We start from the raw sequence: 21,569 nt of genomic DNA on the forward strand, positions 1-21,569 counted from the left end.
ATCATTCAGATGTTCATTGGCAAACTTCAGACGGCCTGTATATGTGCTTTCTTGAGCAGGGGGACCTTGCGGGCGCTACAGGATTTCAGTCCTTCACGGCGTAGTGTGTTACCAATTGTTTTCTTGGTGACTATGGTCCCAGCTGCCTTGAGATCATTGACAAGATCCTCCCGTGTAGTTCTGGGCTGATTCCTCACCGTTCTCATGATCATTGCAACTCCACGAGGTGAGATCTTGCATGGAGCCCCAGGCCGAGGGAGATTGACAGTTATTTTGTGTTTCTTCCATTTGCGAATAATCGCACCAACTGTTGTCACCTTCTCACCAAGCTGTTGGCGATGGTCTTGTAGCCCATTCCAGTCCCTGACATCCTTGGAGAGCTCTTTGGTCTTGGTCATGGTGGAGAGTTTGGAATCTGATTGATTGATTGCTTCTGTGGACTCCCTTTAAGAGTGTGCTCCTAATCTCAGCTCGTTACCTGTATAAAAGACACCTGGGAGCCAGAAATCTTTCTGATTGAGGGGGGTCAAATACTTATTTCCCTCATTAAAATGCAAATCAATTTATAACATTTTTGACATGCCGTTTTTCTGGATTATTTTGTTGTTATTCTGTCTCTCACTGTTCAAATAAACCTACCATTAAAATTATAGACTGATCATTTCTTTGTCAGTGGGCAAACGTACAAAATCAGCAGGGGATCAAATACTTTTTTCCCTCACTGTAGCCAGTCTCACTAACTGTAAGTTGCTCTGGATAAGAGCGTCTGCTAAATGACTAAAATGTAAATGTACTGTGGGCCTAAATATAATAGGAGGGGGGCTGGGATGATGCGTGAAAAAAAGAACCTTCAAAAGCTGTCAGGATCTGAGAGAAAAAGACAAAAATCTATGTCCTATTTATCTCCTCTATTTGGTTTCATTTTCCCTGCTTGGCCTTTCACCACAGAGGGGAGGGTGGAGAGAAGTGGAAGAGAGAGAGAGAGAGAGAGAGACAAAGAGAGAAAGTGAGGCAGACCCCAATCCACTAAAAGACACTTCATAAGTCAAAACACAACTGATACTATGACAGGATGTACTCAAGCGACTGCCACACAATATTCACCGGCTGTTTGGAAAGGCGCAAGCAAATCTCCCAATTCTGCCATCCAGCCTCCCCTCCCCATAAGCTTTTCCACATCTTCTGGACTTGACTTTGACTGACATTTTCTCCTTTATTTATTTTCAGATGAAGAATTCATCTTTCTGGGAACCACACAACAACAACCTACCCCTCCTATCCTGAGAGCCATATGAAGTTGTAGGAGGCGAGACAGACGTTTGTTGTTTTCCAGTTGGGGGGAGTTGGTTGTTGAATAATCGGGCTGACACCCCTGCCAATTACCTCACATTACAACCAGACGATGGCCAATGTCCCCTGAGCTGAGGCAAATTGCAGGGGAACTATGCAAAATAACCACTGGGTGCATTTAAATGAAAACCTTTACCAGACGAAAAAAATCATCATACGATAACTAATCTCTCTCAGCCGCAGAGAGATTGCTCACGTCAGGGAACGAGTGCAATCGTTTCTTTCCTTTTAACTAAACACCAACATTGACTTTGAAGGCTCCCGTCTCTCCCTTTTAATTTTCTGCCTCAGCGCCCAAGACGACAAACGAGAGGAAGGAGGAGTGGGGCAAAATGACTCCCCTAAAAACCCATTTGATGCATACTATTAAAGGGGACAGAACTGAGGAAGATGGCGTGATTTCATTTGAACAACAGAAGACTGAGTAGGCCTTGCTCTGTGAATCTGGGTATGGTTGAGTGGTTACTATAGTGTTCTACAGAGTTGCCTTACCTACTACAGTGGTTTAAAGCCTACACAATCCTAACCAATGAAGATGCATTGTTTCTGCCGGCAAGAGTTCACTATATGATAAAGCTGTTATCCTTCTTACCTCTACACAGACACAACATCACATGGAAATACATGGAATATCAATTCAAACATGTATGCTCACGAGACGCGAGTGAATGAAAGTGAGAGAGAGAGAAATGGAAAGAGCGAGGGAATCGTTTCCAGTACTTAAAGATCAATGCATTTCAATTCCAGCCCCCCGCAGGTGGACCTGTCCCAAAGCCCCTGGCCCTGAAAGAGAGGAAAATATAGAAATGGAGCGAGAGTGAGAGAAAGAGAGAGCAATGCTATCAAATGGGGCGTGAAGCTCAGCCATCATGTCGCTGTGCATAGCTCCCTTTTGCAGCCATTCTCCAGTTCTGCCATATTGTGGTGCTGCTGTGGTCCCACTCAATGCGGCCCCTAGAAAGAGGGCTGTGGCTGCATGAACTTAAAGTGAGTAAATTTCTATCTTTCCACACGTTAGCTGCCTCATTGCCTTTCAATCGAGTCCGGTGGCATCCAAAGAAAAAGGCAAAGGAGGGGAGAGAGAGGGGAAAGGAGGATGGAAAAAAAACATCTGGCCCACTGGTTTGGAACTGACACTTAAATCACCACGTCTAAAGTCTGGCCTTGTCTTTAAAATGCCATTTGCAAACATGGCACATTGAGAATGTATTACAAGTGATTTGTGTGGACCAGTTTTTATGTTTAACACCCAGCTACATTTGGTTAACATTATCATTGGCCTTATCATGGGGCGGCAGGTAGCCTAGCGGTTAGAGAGGCTTGCCAGTTCAAATCCCGGATCCGACGGGAAAAATCTGTCGGGAAGTGAGCTGACAACTGGAGGGTTGCTGTATCAAATCTTAGACGCCATTGCCTGCAGTTGTGCCCTTGAGAAAGGCACTTAAACCCTCACAACAACAGCTCCCCAGGCATCCAGTGTGGCAGCCCCCGCACCTCTCCAAAATCTCTGTGTGTATGTGTGCATTTCAGGGGGGTTGGAAGCAGAAGTCAAATTTGGGTTGAAACTTGTGACCAATAAAGCGATCTTAACCTTTGTCTACAGTATCTACCAACAGCTTTGCCTAAAAGGCAATACTAGTAACAAGCACAAACTATAAGATAGCAACTAAAACGTAGAGATGAATTGATTGACAGAGAGCTCTATCATAGGTCAGACCCATCCATCTGACCAAGGGGCGAGACGGTTGCATGACAAATCTAACCCTCTGTGCTTGAAAAGACACCCACACACACCATCCAAGGCATCCTTCCCCCCAGGCAGCTGCGCCATGGGCCGGGTCATCCCCAAACTAACAGAAAACAAGTTTCATTTCCTGTCTGTTCCGCTACTACCTCTTTAGTCAATACCAGTGGGCCCTGGGCCTGATCAAAGGGGCTCAGGGTTTACCACACAACATCGTTGGCCTTCACTCCTACTGGGCTACTGGGCCAGGGGAAGTCCAGCCACAGCCAGGGACTATCATTTAGACAGAGGTGATGTTTTAATGACTGCTGACGAGTGTCACACTGCCCCAGGGACCTGGCCCCTGACCGGTCAACTGACCACACAGAGGATATTGGGTTGTGTTTCAGGACAACTAGCTAGCCTTCTCAAGTTAAATAGCTTCACATTATTTATACAAGTATGATCAGATCAGCTAAAACATGTTATCAATAAGGCAAATGATAGATATGTTACATAGGGTTTAAACTTAGAGTTGAAATGCTTGCCCTTAAATTGCAATGTGTTTAAAGAAAATACATCATCAAAATTCCATAATTCATAGAAACTTCAATCCACCGGTTGCTCCTAATCCAGTAAAACTAGCTAGAAGAACAATGTAAAATGTGAGCGGATAAAGACAATGTAGTCTAGTGGTGTAGCTAAAGGCTAACCTCTGGGGTAATGGGAGAGAATCCAGCTAGTGGTAATAATCACAGTGCAACCTGACCCTGGCTGCCTTATCTCAGAAGGAACATATGAGCGACCATTTGGACATTTCCTAATCTGTGTGTGGGGAGAGTGGAGCCATTGTGTTTACAGGTGGGCGGAGAGGCACTGTGAATGGAGGGAGTCTGCTCAGGCCTTGGGGGGTAACTGGACTCCTAGGAGGCAGATGCACAGTTGAGAACTAGAAGGTTGCGATTACCTTTTCAATATCTACTCACTGACTGTCATGTTTGAGTGCTTATGTTGATAAGAGGTTAATAATTACATAGTACAGTGATGTAGTATTACATCAGTGTTTTACATTCAATTTACAGTAAGGTTTCTTAGAAGCCTGAAATGGTTTTAAATTGAGGCACAAATCAAAAGTAAAATGTTTAAAGTAGACTTAGAAAAATGGTATTATCTAAAATAACTATGGGAGCAGAAACTGAGCAAAAAACAGAATTATTACAGTTTGTTCAATCTTAAATGGATCATAACACGCCCCGAGTAATGTATTCAAATCCCTTTTATCACTTGTATCTCCTCCACCATAAATATTTAATCGTATTTAATTCCATTGATAAATTCATTGTGAAAGTAAAATGGGACTAAAACCATGAATTAAATCAATTACACAATACTGTCATACTACACATCGCTATGCTATTGAGTTGTTTCTTTTCAGGATGAATTTCTCCACAGGGCGAGCAGCGGAGAGAGAAAAGCCTGCGTTATAGTTCTGCCCCTGCACCGCCAATCCAAAAGCGGGGGACCCCTCGCCTCCCTGACACCCATCTCATCTGTCTGCCCGCCTTTGTACTTTACTGTTACTGGTGACATTCTGGTGTCACGGTGAAATGAGTCCCTCCCACGTTGCAGCCTGCGGCGGCGCAACCAGAAACAATGGTCCCCCAAGGAGGCCCAGCTGGGCACGCTGCCCTAACCCTTCCCCCGGCTCCCATGAAATCGGGAATTATGCGAGCCGTTTCTGATGACAAGTCAGTGTCTGTGTGTCCAAGGCTCTTCCCAGGCTCGGCAAGGTTTAGGGTGAGAGGAGACAACAAGGAGGGATGAGGTTTGAGTCGTCAAGGGTGACCTTTGTGTACAGCCTTGACCTCTGACCCCTGAAGAGATCAAACTATCTCTGTCTCACTGTGGGCTCAGGGTTTGGTTTGTCTGTGCTGGAGCCAATATAAGAGATGGGGGACGACGACAACTCTGCGCTCTCCACTGTGTTAACTTTATCTTAATACACTCTCCAATCTAGGGTTGCAAAATTCCAGTAACTTTCCCAATTTCCCAGGTTTTCCAGAAATCCTGGTTGGAGGTTTCATGGAATCAGGAGGGAATAAGCAGGAAATCAGTGAGTCCCCAAACCGGGATTTCTGGAAAACCTTGGAATTTTGGGAAAGTTAGCAGAATTTCACAACTCTGCTCCTATCAGCTATTGCTTTGTACATATTACAACACAATAATCTATACTGTAAAAAAAAGAGAGAAGGTGAAACAGGGATAATCTATAAACTACCAGGCAGGTTGACTATGGAGAGAAATGTTGAATATGAGTAGGTGGACAAAGGACGTGATAGATACTGTATGGTCAATGACATGGAACCTAGACAGAATGTGAACTCTTGAGGAGTTTCCTGTTGTGATTCAGAGACAGCAGGAGGTGAGAGTAACAACCTGTTGAATCTGGCACTGGGACGAATGGTGAGATGTTAGGTTAAGGTGCCATCATTGTCCTAATTGATTCCTCAGCCTGCTCATGCATGCATTATTCACCAATGTGTTGGGTGTTAGGTTTCTGACACTGTAGCAGGAACAAGATCTTACCTTGGGATTTTCCAGTATTCCAGACTCGTAGCTGTTGAAACAGACAATGAGAAGGTATGTTGGTGAACACATTCATTCCCTTTGTCATTCTACAGCAGTGTTCGCAACTCCGGTCCTCGAGTACTCCCAACAGTATATGTTTTTGTTGTGGACCCGGATAAGCACACTTAATTCTACTTTTCAACTAATCATCAAGCCCTTGACAAGTTGAATCAGGCCTTATTGTCCGGGGAGACAACAAAAATGTGTGGCGTTGGGGGTAATCGAGGACCGGAGTTGGGATGCACTGCTCTACAGGATATAGCTAATGTGGGAGACAAATGACCAAAAAGGGCCAATACCGCCTTAAAGCTACTAACTTTTTTTGTAGAAGAATGTAAAACTTTATTTTCTTCAACCTTAATTTAACCAGGAAGTATTGTGAGCATCATTGGTGTTTTTCTCACCTGATGTGCATGAGGTTGGCATCCATGCTCCAGGGTGCTTTAGGGGTGACGGGTACAGGGATGCCATGTTTCTGGGGGTGATGGAAAGGTCAGAGAAGAGTCAATGACAACACTGAACAGATAGGGGAATATTAACCTAGCCCGCTCTGAGCAATACATGTTTATCTGCTAAGTTCTGAACAGTTAAACCAATCATATCACCTCCAACTGTTCTTTAACAATTGTGATTGTTGATTTGACTTAAAATCTGGTCATTCCGTTATTTATTTGAGTTCAACGTTGTATAATAAAATAATGGGAAGGGAGAAAAGCTTGATAAAGTGGTGCACACAGGGGACTTTCAGCTCACTAAAAGGCCATGATCCCCCTCTAGTGGGCAGGGTGGAGAACACCACCTCAAAGACAAACACCGCCAGGCAACATGTTATGAAGAGAACCTATCATAGACTCACTGCCAGGCAACATGTGTATTAGGGGTGTGAACGTTTAAATGACATTGGGATCTTACTTTTTTTTTACAAAAATCCCTAGCAGTTTTTTTTTAAGCTACAATATGTAACTTTTTGGGCAAGCCAACAAAATGCACATAGAAATGTGAGTTATAGGTCTTTCATTCTCAATGAAAGCAAGTCTAAGAAGCGGTAGATATTTACATTTACATTTTAGTCATTTAGCAGACGCTCTTATCCAGAGCGACTTACATTATCTTTTTATTTTTCATACTGGCCCCCCGTGGGAATTGAACCCACAACCAGATATGTTCTATGTGCGCTATTTCTATGCTTCACATTTTAAGTTTCTTTCTTGCATCTTTTACTTTCACTTTTGTACACCAGTGTCAAACAGGTTTAAACACAATATTTTGGGTTATGCAAAAAAATATTTCACAGCGGTTTAGATGGTACAATGATTCACTACACCAGCATTTCCCAAACTCGGTCCTCGGGACCCCAAGGTGTGCACGTTTTGGTTTTTGCCCTAACACTACACAGCTGATTCAAATGATCAAAGCTTGATGATTAGTTGATTATTTGAATCAGCTGTGTAGTGCTAGGGCAAAAACCCAAACATACACCCCTTCAGGTCTCGAGGACTGAGTTTGAGAAACCCTGCTCTACACTATATTTGCTTGTTTTGTCACTTAAACTGAAATTAGGCGAACTACTAGAATTTTAGCAACCAGGAAATGGCGGAGCAATTTCTGCATAGTGCATCTTTAACAAAATTGAAATCACAGTGCAGTTATCACAGAGAACTACCACTAACAGGTTCCGATCATCATTATAAAAAGGGAAACATAACAATTTAACAAATGCCTAATGCAACGATGCTGTAACATTTGTTGGAGGATATATGCATCTTTCAAATGATTTGCCACGGATATGATGCGCTCAGCACGTCATCGTTGTTAACAGTTGGGAAAGTGGCAGAGAGTGAGACAGGGAAGCGACAGCAGCGAAGCCCTGTATGGCAACACTTTGAGAAGTTTAATGAGGTGGTAAAATAAATGCAAATAAATGTGAGGTGGAATTGAGCTACAGTGGCAGTACAGGTGCAACGCTTAACCATCTGAAAGGGAGGCATCGTGAGACCCAAGCCGTTGCTGGCAGCAGTGCGATAAGGAACAGTGAGAAAATCACAGCGCTGATTACAGAAATGATTGCAGTTGATATGCAGCCATTGTCAATGGTAGAAGATGTTGGCTTCAATGCACTGATGGCATATCTAGAACCAGACTACAAGATGCCAAGTCAAAAAAACGTGATGGCCCGGATGGAGAAATTGTACGATTGCTCTGCAAGTACAAAGCGTGAGCATTCAAACACCATACGTGGTGTTAACAACAGATTGTTGGATGTCTATGAACACGCTGTCACACATCACTGCAGCGAGCCAACACATTGATGAGAAGTGGGACATGAAGTCCCATGTACTGACAACTGAGAACATGGAGGAGAGGGACACAGCAGAGAACCTAAAATGGCATTAACTACCGTCATTGTTGAGTGGGTGGGGGATAGCAGTAAGGTGAGCGCGGTCTGCTAGGTAGCCAGGACTACGGTAAATTGAACGGCATTGCCCCCTAGCGGTCACACACAGGACCATAGGTGAATTGTGAATTCACGTCATTTTATGATTTTCTGTCTTATTTAAACCATTTAAAAAATGGCAGTTTAAACTATAAAATGTTTACATTTGTCACATCCCTAATGTGTATGAAGAGATCCTATCACACACTCACTGCCAGGCAACATGTTATGAAGTGATCCTATCATGTGGAAGTGTTACCTCGGCATACTCCATCAGATCCTTCCTCCCACGGAAGCGATTGTAGAACTCAGGGATTCTCCATGGAGCAATAATCTGAGCGGGAGACAGAGAGAGGAGGGAGGGTAATGCATGTACTTTGTATGGTGCATTATCTGAAGTAATATTGGATGATGTAGTGTAGTTACAGATGTGTTAATGCAGAGGAACTGTGGAAGACAGAACTCACCTCAACCTCAGGGTAGAGGGCATAGCAGGTGAGCTCGAATCGGATCTGATCGTTGCCCTGAAAGCAACAGTTAACCATTCAGCCACAAAACCCTAGTAACATGTCCAGAAACAATCTGAAAACTACTAGCAAAGACAGAGATAATCAAGCAGGTAATTTCTCACTCACCCAAGACAAGGTAAGGTTAAAATCACTTCCAATGGTAGTTGAAAAAGCATATAAACTGATATAAACTTTCAGTGAGAGACTTCTTGCAGTTACTGTTGGTTGAAGGCTCATTTCAGTGGCATTTGTCTCCATCAACAGTTGGAGCAGGGACACTACATTTCCCCACAGTTCAGTCTCCCCACAGTATCGTTCACTTGTGGCTGACTAATGAATGCCATTGTGGTAGCTGAGGGCTATTTGAATGTGACCTTTCCACTCACTCCAAAAGCTAATTGGGAAACCATTTAGATTTCTACAAACAGACAAACATCTAAAATGAACCTTGACAGATGTCAACAATATGCTAATGGTTCCATGTAGCCTTCCGGGTTCTTCTCTGCTCTCCCCTTGTTGATTGACCCCTCACCTTTCCCGTGGCACCATGGGAGACGTACTGGGCACCCTCCTGGCGTGCGATCTGGATCTGGCGGCGGGCGATGCAGGGCCGGGCCACTGAAGTGCCCAGCAGGTAGCGGTCCTCGTAGATGGCGTTGGCCTGGACCGACGGCCAGATGAAGTCCTCCACAAACTCTGCCCTCAGGTCCTCGATGAACACCTACAGTGAGGGAAAAAAGTATTTGATTGAAGAACAATGGGAAAGTAATTCTGCTTTGAAAGTTGATAAACTTGTAACCTCACTTTTGAGAAAATGGCCTTTGAATGTTTTGGTACACCTACTGGAGAGCTCTTCTGTGTCTACACCCATTCAGCATCGTTCACACCCTCTTAAGCCCCACCCATCTCTTTAAGGATTCATATTTGAGTCCATGTACAGTGAGGGAGAATTGGGAGAATGTCATATGGTCAGATGAAACCAAAATAGAACTTTTAGGTAAAAACTCAACTCGTCGTGTTTGGAGGACAAAGAATGCTGAGTTGCACCATACCTACTGTGAAGCATGGGGGTGGAAACATCATGCTTTGGGGCTGTTTTTCTTCAAAGGGACCAGGACGACTGATCCGTGTAAAGGAAAGAATGAATGGGGCCATGTATCGTGAGATTTGGAGTGAAAACCTCCTTCCATCAGCAAGGGCATTGAAGATGAAACGTGGCTGGGACTTTCAGCATGACAATGATCCCAAACACACCGCCCGGGCAACGAAGGAGTGGCTTCGTAAGAAGCATTTCAAGGTCCTGGAGTGGCCTAGCCAGTCTCCAGATCTCAACCCCATAGAAAATCTTTGGAGGGAGTTGAAAGTCCGTGTTGCCCAGCGACAGCCCCAAAACATCACTGCTCTAGAGGAGATCTGCATGGAGGAATGAGCCAAAATACCAGCAACAGTGTGTGAAAACCTTGTGAAGACTTACAGAAAACGTTTGACCTGTGTCATTGCCAACAAAGGGTATATAACAAAGTATTGAGAAACTTTTGTTATTGACCAAATACTTATTTTCCACCATAATTTGCAAATAAATTCATTAAAAATCCTACTATGTGATTTTCTGGAATTTTATTTCTCATTTTGTCTGTCATAGTTGACGTGTACCTATGATGAAAATTACAGGCCTCTCTCATCTTTTTAAGTGGGAGAACTTGCACAATTGGTGGCTGACTAAATACTTTTTTTCCCCACTGTAAGTATTTGACCCCCCTCTCAATCAGAAAGATTTTTGGCTCCCATGTGTCTTTTTATACAGGTAACGAGCTGAGATTAGGAGCACACTCTTAATTTTCAGTTTGTTACCTGTATAAAAGACACCTGTCCACAGAAGCAATCAATCAATCAGATTCCAAACTCTCCACCATGGCCAAGACCAAAGAGCTCTCCAAGGATGTCAGGGACAAGATTGTAGACCTACACAAGGCTGGAATGGGCTACAAGACCATCGCCAAGCAGCTTGGTGAGAAGGTGACAACAGTTGGTGCGATTATTCGCAAATGGAAGAAACACAAAATAACTGTCAATCTCCCTCTGCCTGGGGCTCCATGCAAGATCTCACCTCGTGGAGTTGCAATGATCATGAGAACAGTGAGGAATCAGCCCAGAACTACACGGGAGGATCTTGTCAATGATTTCAAGGCAGCTGGGACCATAGTCACCAAGAAAACAATTGGTAACACACTACGCCGTGAAGGACTGAAATCCTGCAGCGCCCGCAAGGTCCCCCTGCTCAAGAAAGCACATACAGTGGGGGAAAAAAGTATTTAGTCAGCCACCAATTGTGCAAGTTCTCCCACTTAAAAAGATGAGAGAGGCCTGTAATTTTCATCATAGGTACACGTCAACTATGACAGACAAAAGGAGAAAAAAAAAATCCAGAAAATCACATTGTAGGATTTTTTATGAATTTATTTGCAAATTATGGTGGAAAATAAGTATTTGGTCAATAACAAAAGTTTCTCAATACTTTGTTATATACCCTTTGTTGGCAATGACACAGGTCAAACTTTTTCTGTAAGTCTTCACAAGGTTTTCACACACTGTTGCTGGTATTTTGGCCCATTCCTCCATGCAGATCTCCTCTAGAGCAGTGATGTTTTGGGGCTGTCGCTGGGCAACACAGACTTTCAACTCCCTCCAAAGATTTTCTATGGGGTTGAGATCTGGAGACTGGCTAGGCCACTCCAGGACCTTGAAATGCTTCTTACGAAGTCACTCCTTCGTTGCCCGGGCGGTGTGTTTGGGATCATTGTCATGCTGAAAGACCCAGCCACGTTTCATCTTCAATGCCCTTGCTGATGGAAGGAGGTTTTCACTCAAAATCTCACGATACATGGCCCCATTCATTCTTTCCTTTACACAGATCAGTCGTCCTGGTCCCTTTGCAGAAAAACAGCCCCAAAGCATGATGTTTCCACCCCCATGCTTCACAGTAGGTATGGTGTTCTTTGGATGCAACTCAGCATTCTTTGTCCTCCAAACACGACGAGTTGAGTTTTTACCAAAAAGTTATATTTTGGTTTCATCTGACCATATGACATTCTCCCAATCCTCTTCTGGATCATCCAAATGCACTTTAGCAAACTTCAGACAGTGTACTGGCTTAAGCAGGGGGACACGTCTGGCACTGCAGGATTTGAGTCCCTGGCGGCGTAGTGTGTTACTGATGGTAGGCTTTGTTACTTTGGTCCCAGCTCTCTGCAGGTCATTCACTAGGTCCCCCCGTGTGGTTCTGGGATTTTTGCTCACCATTCTTGTGATCATTTTGACCCCACGGGGTGAGATCTTGCGTGGAGCCCCAGATCGAGGGAGATTATCAGTGGTCTTGTATGTCTTCCATTTCCTAATAATTGCTCCCACAGTTGATTTCTTCAAACCAAGCTGCTTACCTATTGCAGATTCAGTCTTCCCAGCCTGGTGCAGGTCTACAATTTTGTTTCTGGTGTCCTTTGACAGCTCTTTGGTCTTGGCCATAGTGGAGTTTGGAGTGTGACTGTTTGAGGTTGTGGACAGGTGTCTTTTATACTGATAACAAGTTCAAACAGGTGCCATTAATACAGGTAACGAGTGGAGGACAGAGGAGCCTCTTAAAGAAGAAGTTACAGGTCTGTGAGAGCCAGAAATCTTGCTTGTTTGTAGGTGACCAAATACTTATTTTCCACCATAATTTGCAAATAAATTCATAAAAAATCCTACAATGTGATTTTCTGGAGAAAAAAATGTCATTTTGTCTGTCATAGTTGACGTGTACCTATGATGAAAATTACAGGCCTCTCTCATCTTTTTAAGTGGGAGAACTTGCACAATTGGTGGCTGACTAAATACTTTTTTCCCCCACTGTATACAGGCCCGTCTGAAGTTTGCCAATGAACATCTGAATGATTCAGAGGAGAACTGGGTGAAAGTATTGTGGTCAGATGAGACCAAAATCGAGCTCTTTGGCATCAACTCAACTCGCCGTGTTTGGAGGAGGAGGAATGCTGCCTATGACCCCAAGAACACCATCCCCACTGTCAAACATGGAGGTGGAAACATTATGCTTTGGGGGTGTTTTTCTGCTAAGGGGACAGGACAACTTCACCGCATCAAAGGGACGATGGACGGGGCCATGTACCATCAAATCTTGGGTGAGAACCTCCTTCCCTCAGCCAGGGCATTGAAAATGGGTCGTGGATGGGTATTCCAGCATGACAATGACCCAAAACACACGGCCAAGGCAACAAAGGAGTGGCTCAAGAAGAAGCACATTAAGGTCCTGGAGTGGCCTAGCCAGTCTCCAGACCTTAATCCCATAGAAAATCTGTGGAGGGGAGCTGAAGGTTTGAGTTGCCAAACGTCAGCCTCGAAACCTTAATGACTTGGAGAAGATCTGCAAAGAGGAGAGGGACAAAATCCCTCCTGAGATGTGTGCAAACCTGGTGGCCAACTACAATAAACGTCTGACCTCTGTGATTGCCAACAAGGGTTTTGCCACCAAGTACTAAGTCATGTTTTGCAGAGGGGTCAAATACTTATTTCCCTCATTAAAATGCAAATCAATTTATAACATTTTTGACATGCGTTTTTCTGGAATTTCTTGTTGTTATTCTGTCTCTCACTGTTCAAATAAACCTACCATTAAAATTATAGACTGATCATGTCTTTGTCAGTGGGCAAACATACAAAATCAGCAGTGGAACACATACTTTTTTCCCTCACTGTTTACATGGAGGGAGGTTACACTTGAACCATTCATATTAAAGCTTACATCAACAATATTTCACTAAATGCTCCCTTGACAATCCTAATACACAAGCAATGTCAGTTAGTTCACTTGTAATGGCTTTGCTTTGTGTTGACAAACTTTTGCTTCCAAATCTTAAATGGCAAGAGAAAGGCAGAAAGAGTGAGGACCTGCTATGTTAGCTGCTAAGAAGACGACAACCCAGATGTCATATCCTCACATAATACGTAATACGATTTGCCTGCTTAATCATTTCCTATAACTCTGTGACCCAGATGTCAGGACACATAATTCTAGACCTCAGGGAGTGACAATCCAACCTTGAACTGACTCAAGCTGCTCAACATCACTCTGTACCCAAAGTATCAAATGTCTCACTGTTCTCATTGTTCAATTGAAAGATATCAGTTTCATATCAACCAGCGTCTGTAATGATGCATACATACAGTACCGTGAAATTACTTGCACCCTTCCTAATTTTCTATACTTTAGCATATTTTTTTATACTGAATGTTAACAGATCTTCAACCAAAGCCTAATATTAGATAAAGGGAACCTGAGTGAACAAATAACACAATAAGTACATACTTAATTCATAAACAAAGTTAGGCAACACCCAATGTCCCCGTGTGAAAAAGTAATTATCCCTTTACACTCAATAACTGGTTCTGCCACCTTTAACCGCAATGACTTCAACCAAACGCTTCCTGTAGTTGTTGATCAGTCTCTCACGTCGCTGTGGAGGAATTTTGGCTCACTTCCAAGCAGAACTGCTGTAAATCAGCAATTTTTGGGGTTTTCAAGCATGAACTGCTCGTTTCAAGTCCTGCCACAACATCTTAATTGGGATTAGGTCTGGACTTTGACTAGGCCATTCCAAAACTTCCAATTTGTTGCTTTTTTCCCCATTTTCATTTAGACTTGATTGTGCATTTTGGATCATTGTCTTGCTGCATGACCCAGCTGCGCTTCAGCTCACAGATGGATGGCCTGACATTCTCCTGTAGAATTCTCTGATACAGAGCAGAATTCATGGTTCCTTCTATTAAGGCAAGTCATCCAGGTCCTGAGGCAGCAAAGCATCCCCAAACCATCACAATACCACCACCATGCTTGACCGTTGATATAAAGTTCTTACTGTGGAATGCAGTGTTTGGTTTTCGCCAGGCATGAAGGGACCCATGTTGTCCAAAAAGTTATAATTTTGAATCTGTCCATAGAACATTCTTCCAAGAGTCTTGATGATCATCCAGGTGCTTTTTGGCAAACATCAGTCAACCTTTTGGATGACATGGGTCCCATTATTCCTGACGAAAACCAAACACTGCATTCCACAGTAAGAACCTTGTACCAATGGTCCAGACCTAATCCCAATTGAGATGTTGTGGCAGGACTTGAAACAAGCAGTTCATGCTTTAAAACTCACAAATGTCGCTGAGTTAAAGCAGTTCTGCACGCAAGAGTGGGCCAAAATTCGCTGCGCCTTTTTCCCCATTTTTCGACCCTGCGGCTTATATAACGGTGCGGCTAATCTATGGATTTTTACAGCTAACGGCCACTAGAAGACCTCCTAAATCTATGGATTTTACAGGTTACAGTCCACCAACTTGAACTCTATGGGCTCTATGACCGGTCCGCGCCCCCCACCTTTAAGCGGCGGGCTCCAGCAGGAAAAGCTGGAGGCCGGAAAAGAGTGAGACAGGTAGCGCGCAAAAGTAAAAGTGGAACCGAGAGTGGTACGAGAGACAGAACGAGAGACAGAACGAGAGCAAGACAGACAGACATTACGAGAGCGAGACAGTTTGTCTCTTTCCCGACAATCCCCTCTGTGCACGAACCCTTACATATGGTAATTAAACATTAAAACACCTGCGGCTTATAGTCCAGTGCGGCTTATATATGTACACATCATTCAATATCATTCAATTTAGCTGCTGCGGCTTATACTCCGGTGCGCCTTATAGTGCGGAAAATACGGTAATCAACAACTACAGGAAGCATTTGGTTGCAGTCATTGCAGCTAAAGGTGGCACAACCAGTTTAAGGGGGCAAATACTTTTTCACACAGGGGAATTGGGTGTTGCATAACTTTGTTAATTAAATAAATAAAATAACTTTAAAAAAATTATATATATATATATATATATATATATATATACACATATACATATATATATACACATATACATACATACACACACACACACATATATATATATATATATATATACACATATACATATATATATACACATATACATACATACACACACACACTACCGTTCAAAAGTTTGGGGTCACTTAGAAATGTCCCTGTTTTCAAAAGAAAAGCAATTTTGTTGTCCATTAAAATATCAAATTGATCAGAAATACAGTGTACATTGTTAATGTTGCAAATGGCTATTGTAGCTGGAAACGGCTGATTTTTTATGGAATAGGTGTACAGAGGCCCATTATCAGCAACCATCAGTCCTGTGCTCCAATGGCACGTTGTGTTTGCTAATCCAAGTTTATCATTTTAAAAGGCTAATTGATCATTAGAAAACCCTTTTGCAATTATGTTAGCACAGCTGAAAACTGTTGTGCTGATTAAAGAAACAATAAAACTGGCCTTATTGAGACTAGTTGAGTATCTGGAGCATCAGCAATTGTGGGTTCGATTACAGAATCAAAATGGCCAGAAACAAATAACTTTCTTCTGAAATTCATCAGTCTATTCTTGTTCTGAGAAATGAAGGCTATTCCATGCGAGAAATTGCCAAGAAACTGAAGATCTCGTACAACGCTGTGTACTACTCCCTTCACAGAACAGCGCAAACTGGCTCTAACCAGAATAGAAAGAGGAGTGGGAGGCCAAATACATTAGTGTCTAGTTTGAGAAACAGATGCCTCACAGGTCCTCAACTGGCAGCTTCATTAAATAGTACCCGCAAACACCAGTCTCAACGCCAACAGTGAAGAGGCGACTCCGGGATGCTGACCTTCTAGGCAGAGTTGCAAAGAAAAAGCCATATCTCAGACTGGCCAATAAAAAGAAAAGATTAAGATGGGCAAAAGAACACAGACACTGGACAGAGGAAGATTGGAAAAAGGTGTTATGGACAGACGAATCGAAGTCTGAGGGGTTCGGATCACAAAGAAGAACATTTGTGAGACGCAGACCAAATGGAAATATGCTGGAGGAGTGCTTGATGCCATCTGTCAAGCATGGTGGAGGCAATGTGATGTCTGGGGGTGCTTTGGTGGTGGTAAAGTGGGAGATTTGTACAGGGTAAAAGGGATCTTGAAGAGGGAAGGCTATCACTCCATTTTGCAACGCCATGCCATACCCTGTGGACGGCGCTTGATTGGAGCCAATTTCCTCCTACAACAGGGCAATGACCCAAAGCACAGCTCCAAACTATGCAAGAACTATTTAAGGAAGAAGCAGTCAGCTGGTATTCTGTCTATAATGGAGTGGCCAGCACAGTCACCGGATCTCAACCCTATTGAGCTGTTGTGGGAGCAGCTTGACCGTATGGTACGTAAGAAGTGCCCATCAAGCCAATCCAACTTGTGGGAGGTGCTTCAGGAAGCATGGGGTGAAACCTCTTCGGATTACCTCAACAAATTGACATCTAGAATGCCAAAGGTCTACAAGGCTGTAATTGCTGCAAATGGAGGATTCTTTGACGAAAGCAAAGTTTGAAGGATACAATTATTCTTTCTATTAAAAGTCATTATTTCTAACCTTGTCAATGACTACATTTCCTATGCATTTTGCTATATTTCCTATTGAAACTAATTTCATGTATGTCAGGGTTCTTCAATTCCGGTCCTGGAGGGCCAAAACACTTCTGTTTTTTATTTCTACCTGGTAGTTAATTGCACTCACCTGGTGTCCCAGGTCTGAATTAGCCCCTGATTAGAAGGAGAGGATGAAAAACAGAGGTGTTTCGGCCCTCCAGGACCGGAATTGAAGAACCCTGATGTATGTTTTCATGGAAAACAAGGCCATTTCTAAGTGACCCCAAACTTTTGAACGGTAGTGTATATATATTTGTTATTTGTAAATTCAGGTTCCCTTCATCTAATATTAGGTTTTGGTTGAAGATCTGATAACATTCAGTATCAAAAATATGCAAAAAAAGAGATAATCAGAAAAGGGCAAATATTTTTCACGGCACTGTATGTAATTCAGAATGACTAATCTTGAGACTCAGAAGAAGAATTTGCTCCTTTTAGCCATGTTTTATTTTAGCCACCATGCTATTGGCCTTGGCTTTTTAGCCTCTGGTACTATTAGCCTATGTATTTCTTGATTTCTTGTTTATATTTTTTGTGTATATGTATTGTATTCGCAAGAGATTCTACTACACTGTTACTTCAACCAGATCCTGGACCTCCTCTTTTACCTTTTCAAAGTCAACTTTGCTATTGCAAAATGTGGTCTACCGTGTCCTCCACACCACTATGCTACCTTGTCTTACCAATGTCATGACGCTTAGACTCAGCTTTTTACCTTCTTTGCTCCAAGACTCTCTGCTTTCTTCTTTGCAGCATCAAAGTCCTCTTCTTGTCCAATATTGGCCTGCAAGAGAGTTTTAGTTACATCTAATCAACTGGTGCCTAAAATAGCATACTACAGCAGTGTTTCAGTGAAAATGTTTCATGTTCTCCAAACTTCATTAGCATGTTTATTATGAGAGCACTTAGTCAGAAAATCATCAGAACCCTGGTTGCCATGAAAACATGCTAATGAACCATACCTTGTCATGGCCTCAATCGAAAGCAAACCCTGTCAACATCCCAAGAGCCTGTTGTCAAGAGCCATGAACCAGCTATGCACCAAAATGCATCCGTAATACCAATTACCAGTAAGGTGTTAAGTGCTCTTGGCATGAAAGCAAACCAAAAACGCCATCTGTGCAACACAGCTTCGCACGGAAACGTAATGAGATGGTTCATAATTCATTTCCTGTCTCCTCCAAACAATTTCCTGTGGCCTTTGCTTCTTTGGGCAAAAGTCCATCCCCCGCCCCCTCTACTCCGTGACCTGGAAACTAATAAGTGGTCATCCAAAACGGAAGACGGTCCTACCCTCATCGATAGCCCCCTTTTGGCGAGGAAGCACAAGTGTATCCTAACCGAGTCCTCTGCGGAAGATTGTTTTGAATTCTGCCATACCCTCTTTGAATCAGCTATTGTTTTCTGGAAGGAGAAAAGCATGCAAACATTTAAAAACAATATGCTACTTATCCTTTTATCTATAGAATGTCTTGCACAATTAGCTAAATTCGTTTTTGATCACTTTATACATTTATTTTGGGATTCCAAGCATAATTTGGTCCACTTTCCCTCTCCTCGATTACCTTTGACCTTTTTCAAAAGGAGGCCAGAGAGGACGGAGGAGAGAGGACGTAGGAGTTGAGCAAATCTAATTGAAAAAAGGCACGTCTTCATCCCCGGTCCTTCTCGCCAGGGACCAAAGCCATTGCTTGTCACGGATTGGCTGCTGAAGTCCCATTGCCCACCATTTTAACATTCAGGTCACATCCATGACCTGATAACACCGACATGCTTCCGCACAGTCTAGCAGTGCACTGCTGCTCCATGAATATAATAGAGGGATTTATTCACAGATTGTTGATTAACCATGTCTTTTTCCTTTTGAACGGTAACTCATGAACTAAGACTTAACAAAACCCAGCTCAGAGGGGAAAATCAGGTGTGGAGTGAGCCGGCAACCGGAGGGTTTCTGACATCAACTTACAGTGCCTTCAGAAAGTATTCAGACCCCTTGACCTTTTCCACATTTTGTGCGTTACAACCTTAATCTAAAATGGATTAAATAAATACAAATCCTCAGCAATCTACACACAATACCGCATAATGAAAAAGCGAAAAAAAATGGTTATAAATTTTAGCAAATGTATTAAAATAATAAAAAATTATAAACCTTATTTACATAAGTATTCAGACCCTTTGCGATGAGTCTCGAAATTGAGCTCAGGTGCATTCTGTTTCCATTGATCATCCTTGAGATGTTTCTACAACTTGATTGGAGTCCACCTGTGGTAAATTCAATTGATTGGACATGATTTGGAAAGGCACACATCTGTCTATATAAGGTCCCACAGTTGACAGTGCATGTCAGAGCAAAAACCAAGCCATGAGGTCGAAGGAATTGTCCATAGAGCTCCGAGACACGATTGTGTCGAGGCACAGATCTGGGGAAGGGTATCAAAAAATGTCTGCAGCATTGAAGGTCCCCAAGAACACAGTGGCCTCCATCATTCTTAAATGAAAGAAGTTTGGAACCACCAAGACTCTTCCTAGAGCTGGCCGCCCGGCCAAACTGAGCAATCAGGGGAGAAGGGCCTTGGTGAGGGAGGCGACCAAGAACCCGATGGTCACTCTGACAGAGCTCTAGATTTCCTCTGTGGAGATGGGAGAACCTTCCAGAAGGACGACCATCTCTGCAGCACTCCACCAATCTGGCCTTTATGGTAGAGGGGCCAGACGGAAGCCACTCCTCAGTAAAAAGGCACATGACAGCTCGCTTGGAGTTTGCCAAAGGCACCTAAAGGCATCTGACCATGAGAAACAAGATTCTCTAGTCTGATGAAACCAAGATTGAACTCTTTGGCCTGAATGCCAAGCATCACATCTGGAGGAAACCTGGCACCATCGCTATGGTGAAGCATGGTGGTGGCAGCATCATGCTGTGGGGATGTTTTTCCATCTGCAAGGACTGTGAGACTAGTCAGGATTGAGGCAAAGATGAACAGAGCGAAGTACAGAGAGATCATTGATGAAAACCTACACCAGAGTGCTCAGGACCTCAGACTGGGGCGAAGGTTCACCTTCCAACAGGACAACGACCCTAAGCACACAGCCAAGAAAACGCAGGAGTTGCTTCGGGACAAGTCTCTGAATGTCCTTGAGTGGCCCAGCCAGAGCCCGGACTTGAACCCGATCCAGACATCTCTGGAGAGACCTGAAATTAGCTGCGCAGCAATGCTCCCCATCCAACCTGACAGAGCTTGAGAGGATCTGCAGAGAAGAATGGGAGAAACTCCCAAAATCAAATCAAATTGTATTTGTCACACGCGCCAAATACAACAGGTGTAGTAGACCTTACAATGAAATGCTTCCTTACAAGCCCTTAACCAACAATGTAGTTTTAAGAAAAATAAGTGTTAAGTAAAAAATAAAAGCAGTAAAATAACATTAAAAATAACAGTAGCAAGGCTATATACAGGGGGTACCGGTACAGAGTCAATGTGCAGGTAATATGTACATGTAGGTATAGTTAAAAGTGACTTTGCATAGATAATAAACAGCGTAGCAGCAGCGTAAAAGAGGGGGTGGGGGTAGTCCGGGTAGCCATGATTAGCTGTTCAGGAGTCTTATGGCTTGGGGGTAGAAGCTGTTGAGAAGCCTTTTGGACCTAGACTTGGAGCTCCGGTACCGTTTGATGCGCGGTAGCAGAGAGAACAGTCTATGACTAGGGTGGCTGGAGTCTTTGACAATTTTGAGGGCCTTCCTCTGACACCGCCTGGTATAGAGGTCCTGGATGGCAGGAAGCTTGGCTCCAGTGATGTACTGGGCCGTACGCACTACCCTTTGTAGTGCCTGCAGCTGTATAACTTTTTGAGGATCTGAGGACCCATGGCAAATCTTTTCAGTCTCCTGAGGGGGAATAGGCTTTGTCGCACCCTCTTCACAACTGTCTTGGTGTGTTTGGACCATGATAGTTTGTTGGTGTTTTGGAAACCAAGGAATTTGAAGCTCTCAACCTGCTCCACTACAGCCCCGCCGATGAGAATGGGGGCATGTTCGGTCCTTCTTTTCCTGTAGTCCACAATCATCTCCTTTGTCTTGATAACGTTGAGGGAGGGGTTGTTATCCTGGCACCACATGGCCAGGTCTCTGACCTCCTCCCTATAGGTTGTCTCATCGTTGTTGGTGATCAGGCCTACCACTGCTGTGTCGTCAGCAAACTTAATGATGGTGTTGGAGTCGTGTCTGGCCATGCAGTCATGGGTGAACAGGGAGTACAGGAGGGGACTGAGCACGCACCCCTGAGGTGCCCCCGTGTTGAGGATCAGCGTGGCAGATGTGCCAGGTGTGGCAAACTTGTAGCGTCATACCCAAGAAGACTCAATGCTG

The 21,569-nt window shown here is 43.5% G+C and overlaps 1 protein-coding gene across 1 annotated transcript in view; it reads right to left on the reverse strand.

The window, feature by feature from the left end:
- The window catches only part of LOC121541670 (argininosuccinate synthase), a 37,808-nt gene that overhangs the window by 14,079 nt on the left and 2,160 nt on the right, over positions 1-21,569 (reverse strand). Inside the window, exons 3-8 of the mRNA XM_041850875.2 lie at positions 17,917-17,985; positions 9,177-9,365; positions 8,603-8,659; positions 8,395-8,469; positions 6,106-6,176; positions 5,660-5,690 (exon numbers count right to left, since the gene is read on the reverse strand). Of these exons, the coding sequence (XP_041706809.1) occupies positions 5,660-5,690; positions 6,106-6,176; positions 8,395-8,469; positions 8,603-8,659; positions 9,177-9,365; positions 17,917-17,985 (492 nt within the window). The remainder of the gene's footprint in view (positions 1-5,659; positions 5,691-6,105; positions 6,177-8,394; positions 8,470-8,602; positions 8,660-9,176; positions 9,366-17,916; positions 17,986-21,569) is intronic.

The sequence above is a fragment of the Coregonus clupeaformis genome, chromosome 27 (assembly GCF_020615455.1).
Source record: "Coregonus clupeaformis isolate EN_2021a chromosome 27, ASM2061545v1, whole genome shotgun sequence".
Classification (NCBI taxonomy): domain Eukaryota; kingdom Metazoa; phylum Chordata; class Actinopteri; order Salmoniformes; family Salmonidae; genus Coregonus; species Coregonus clupeaformis.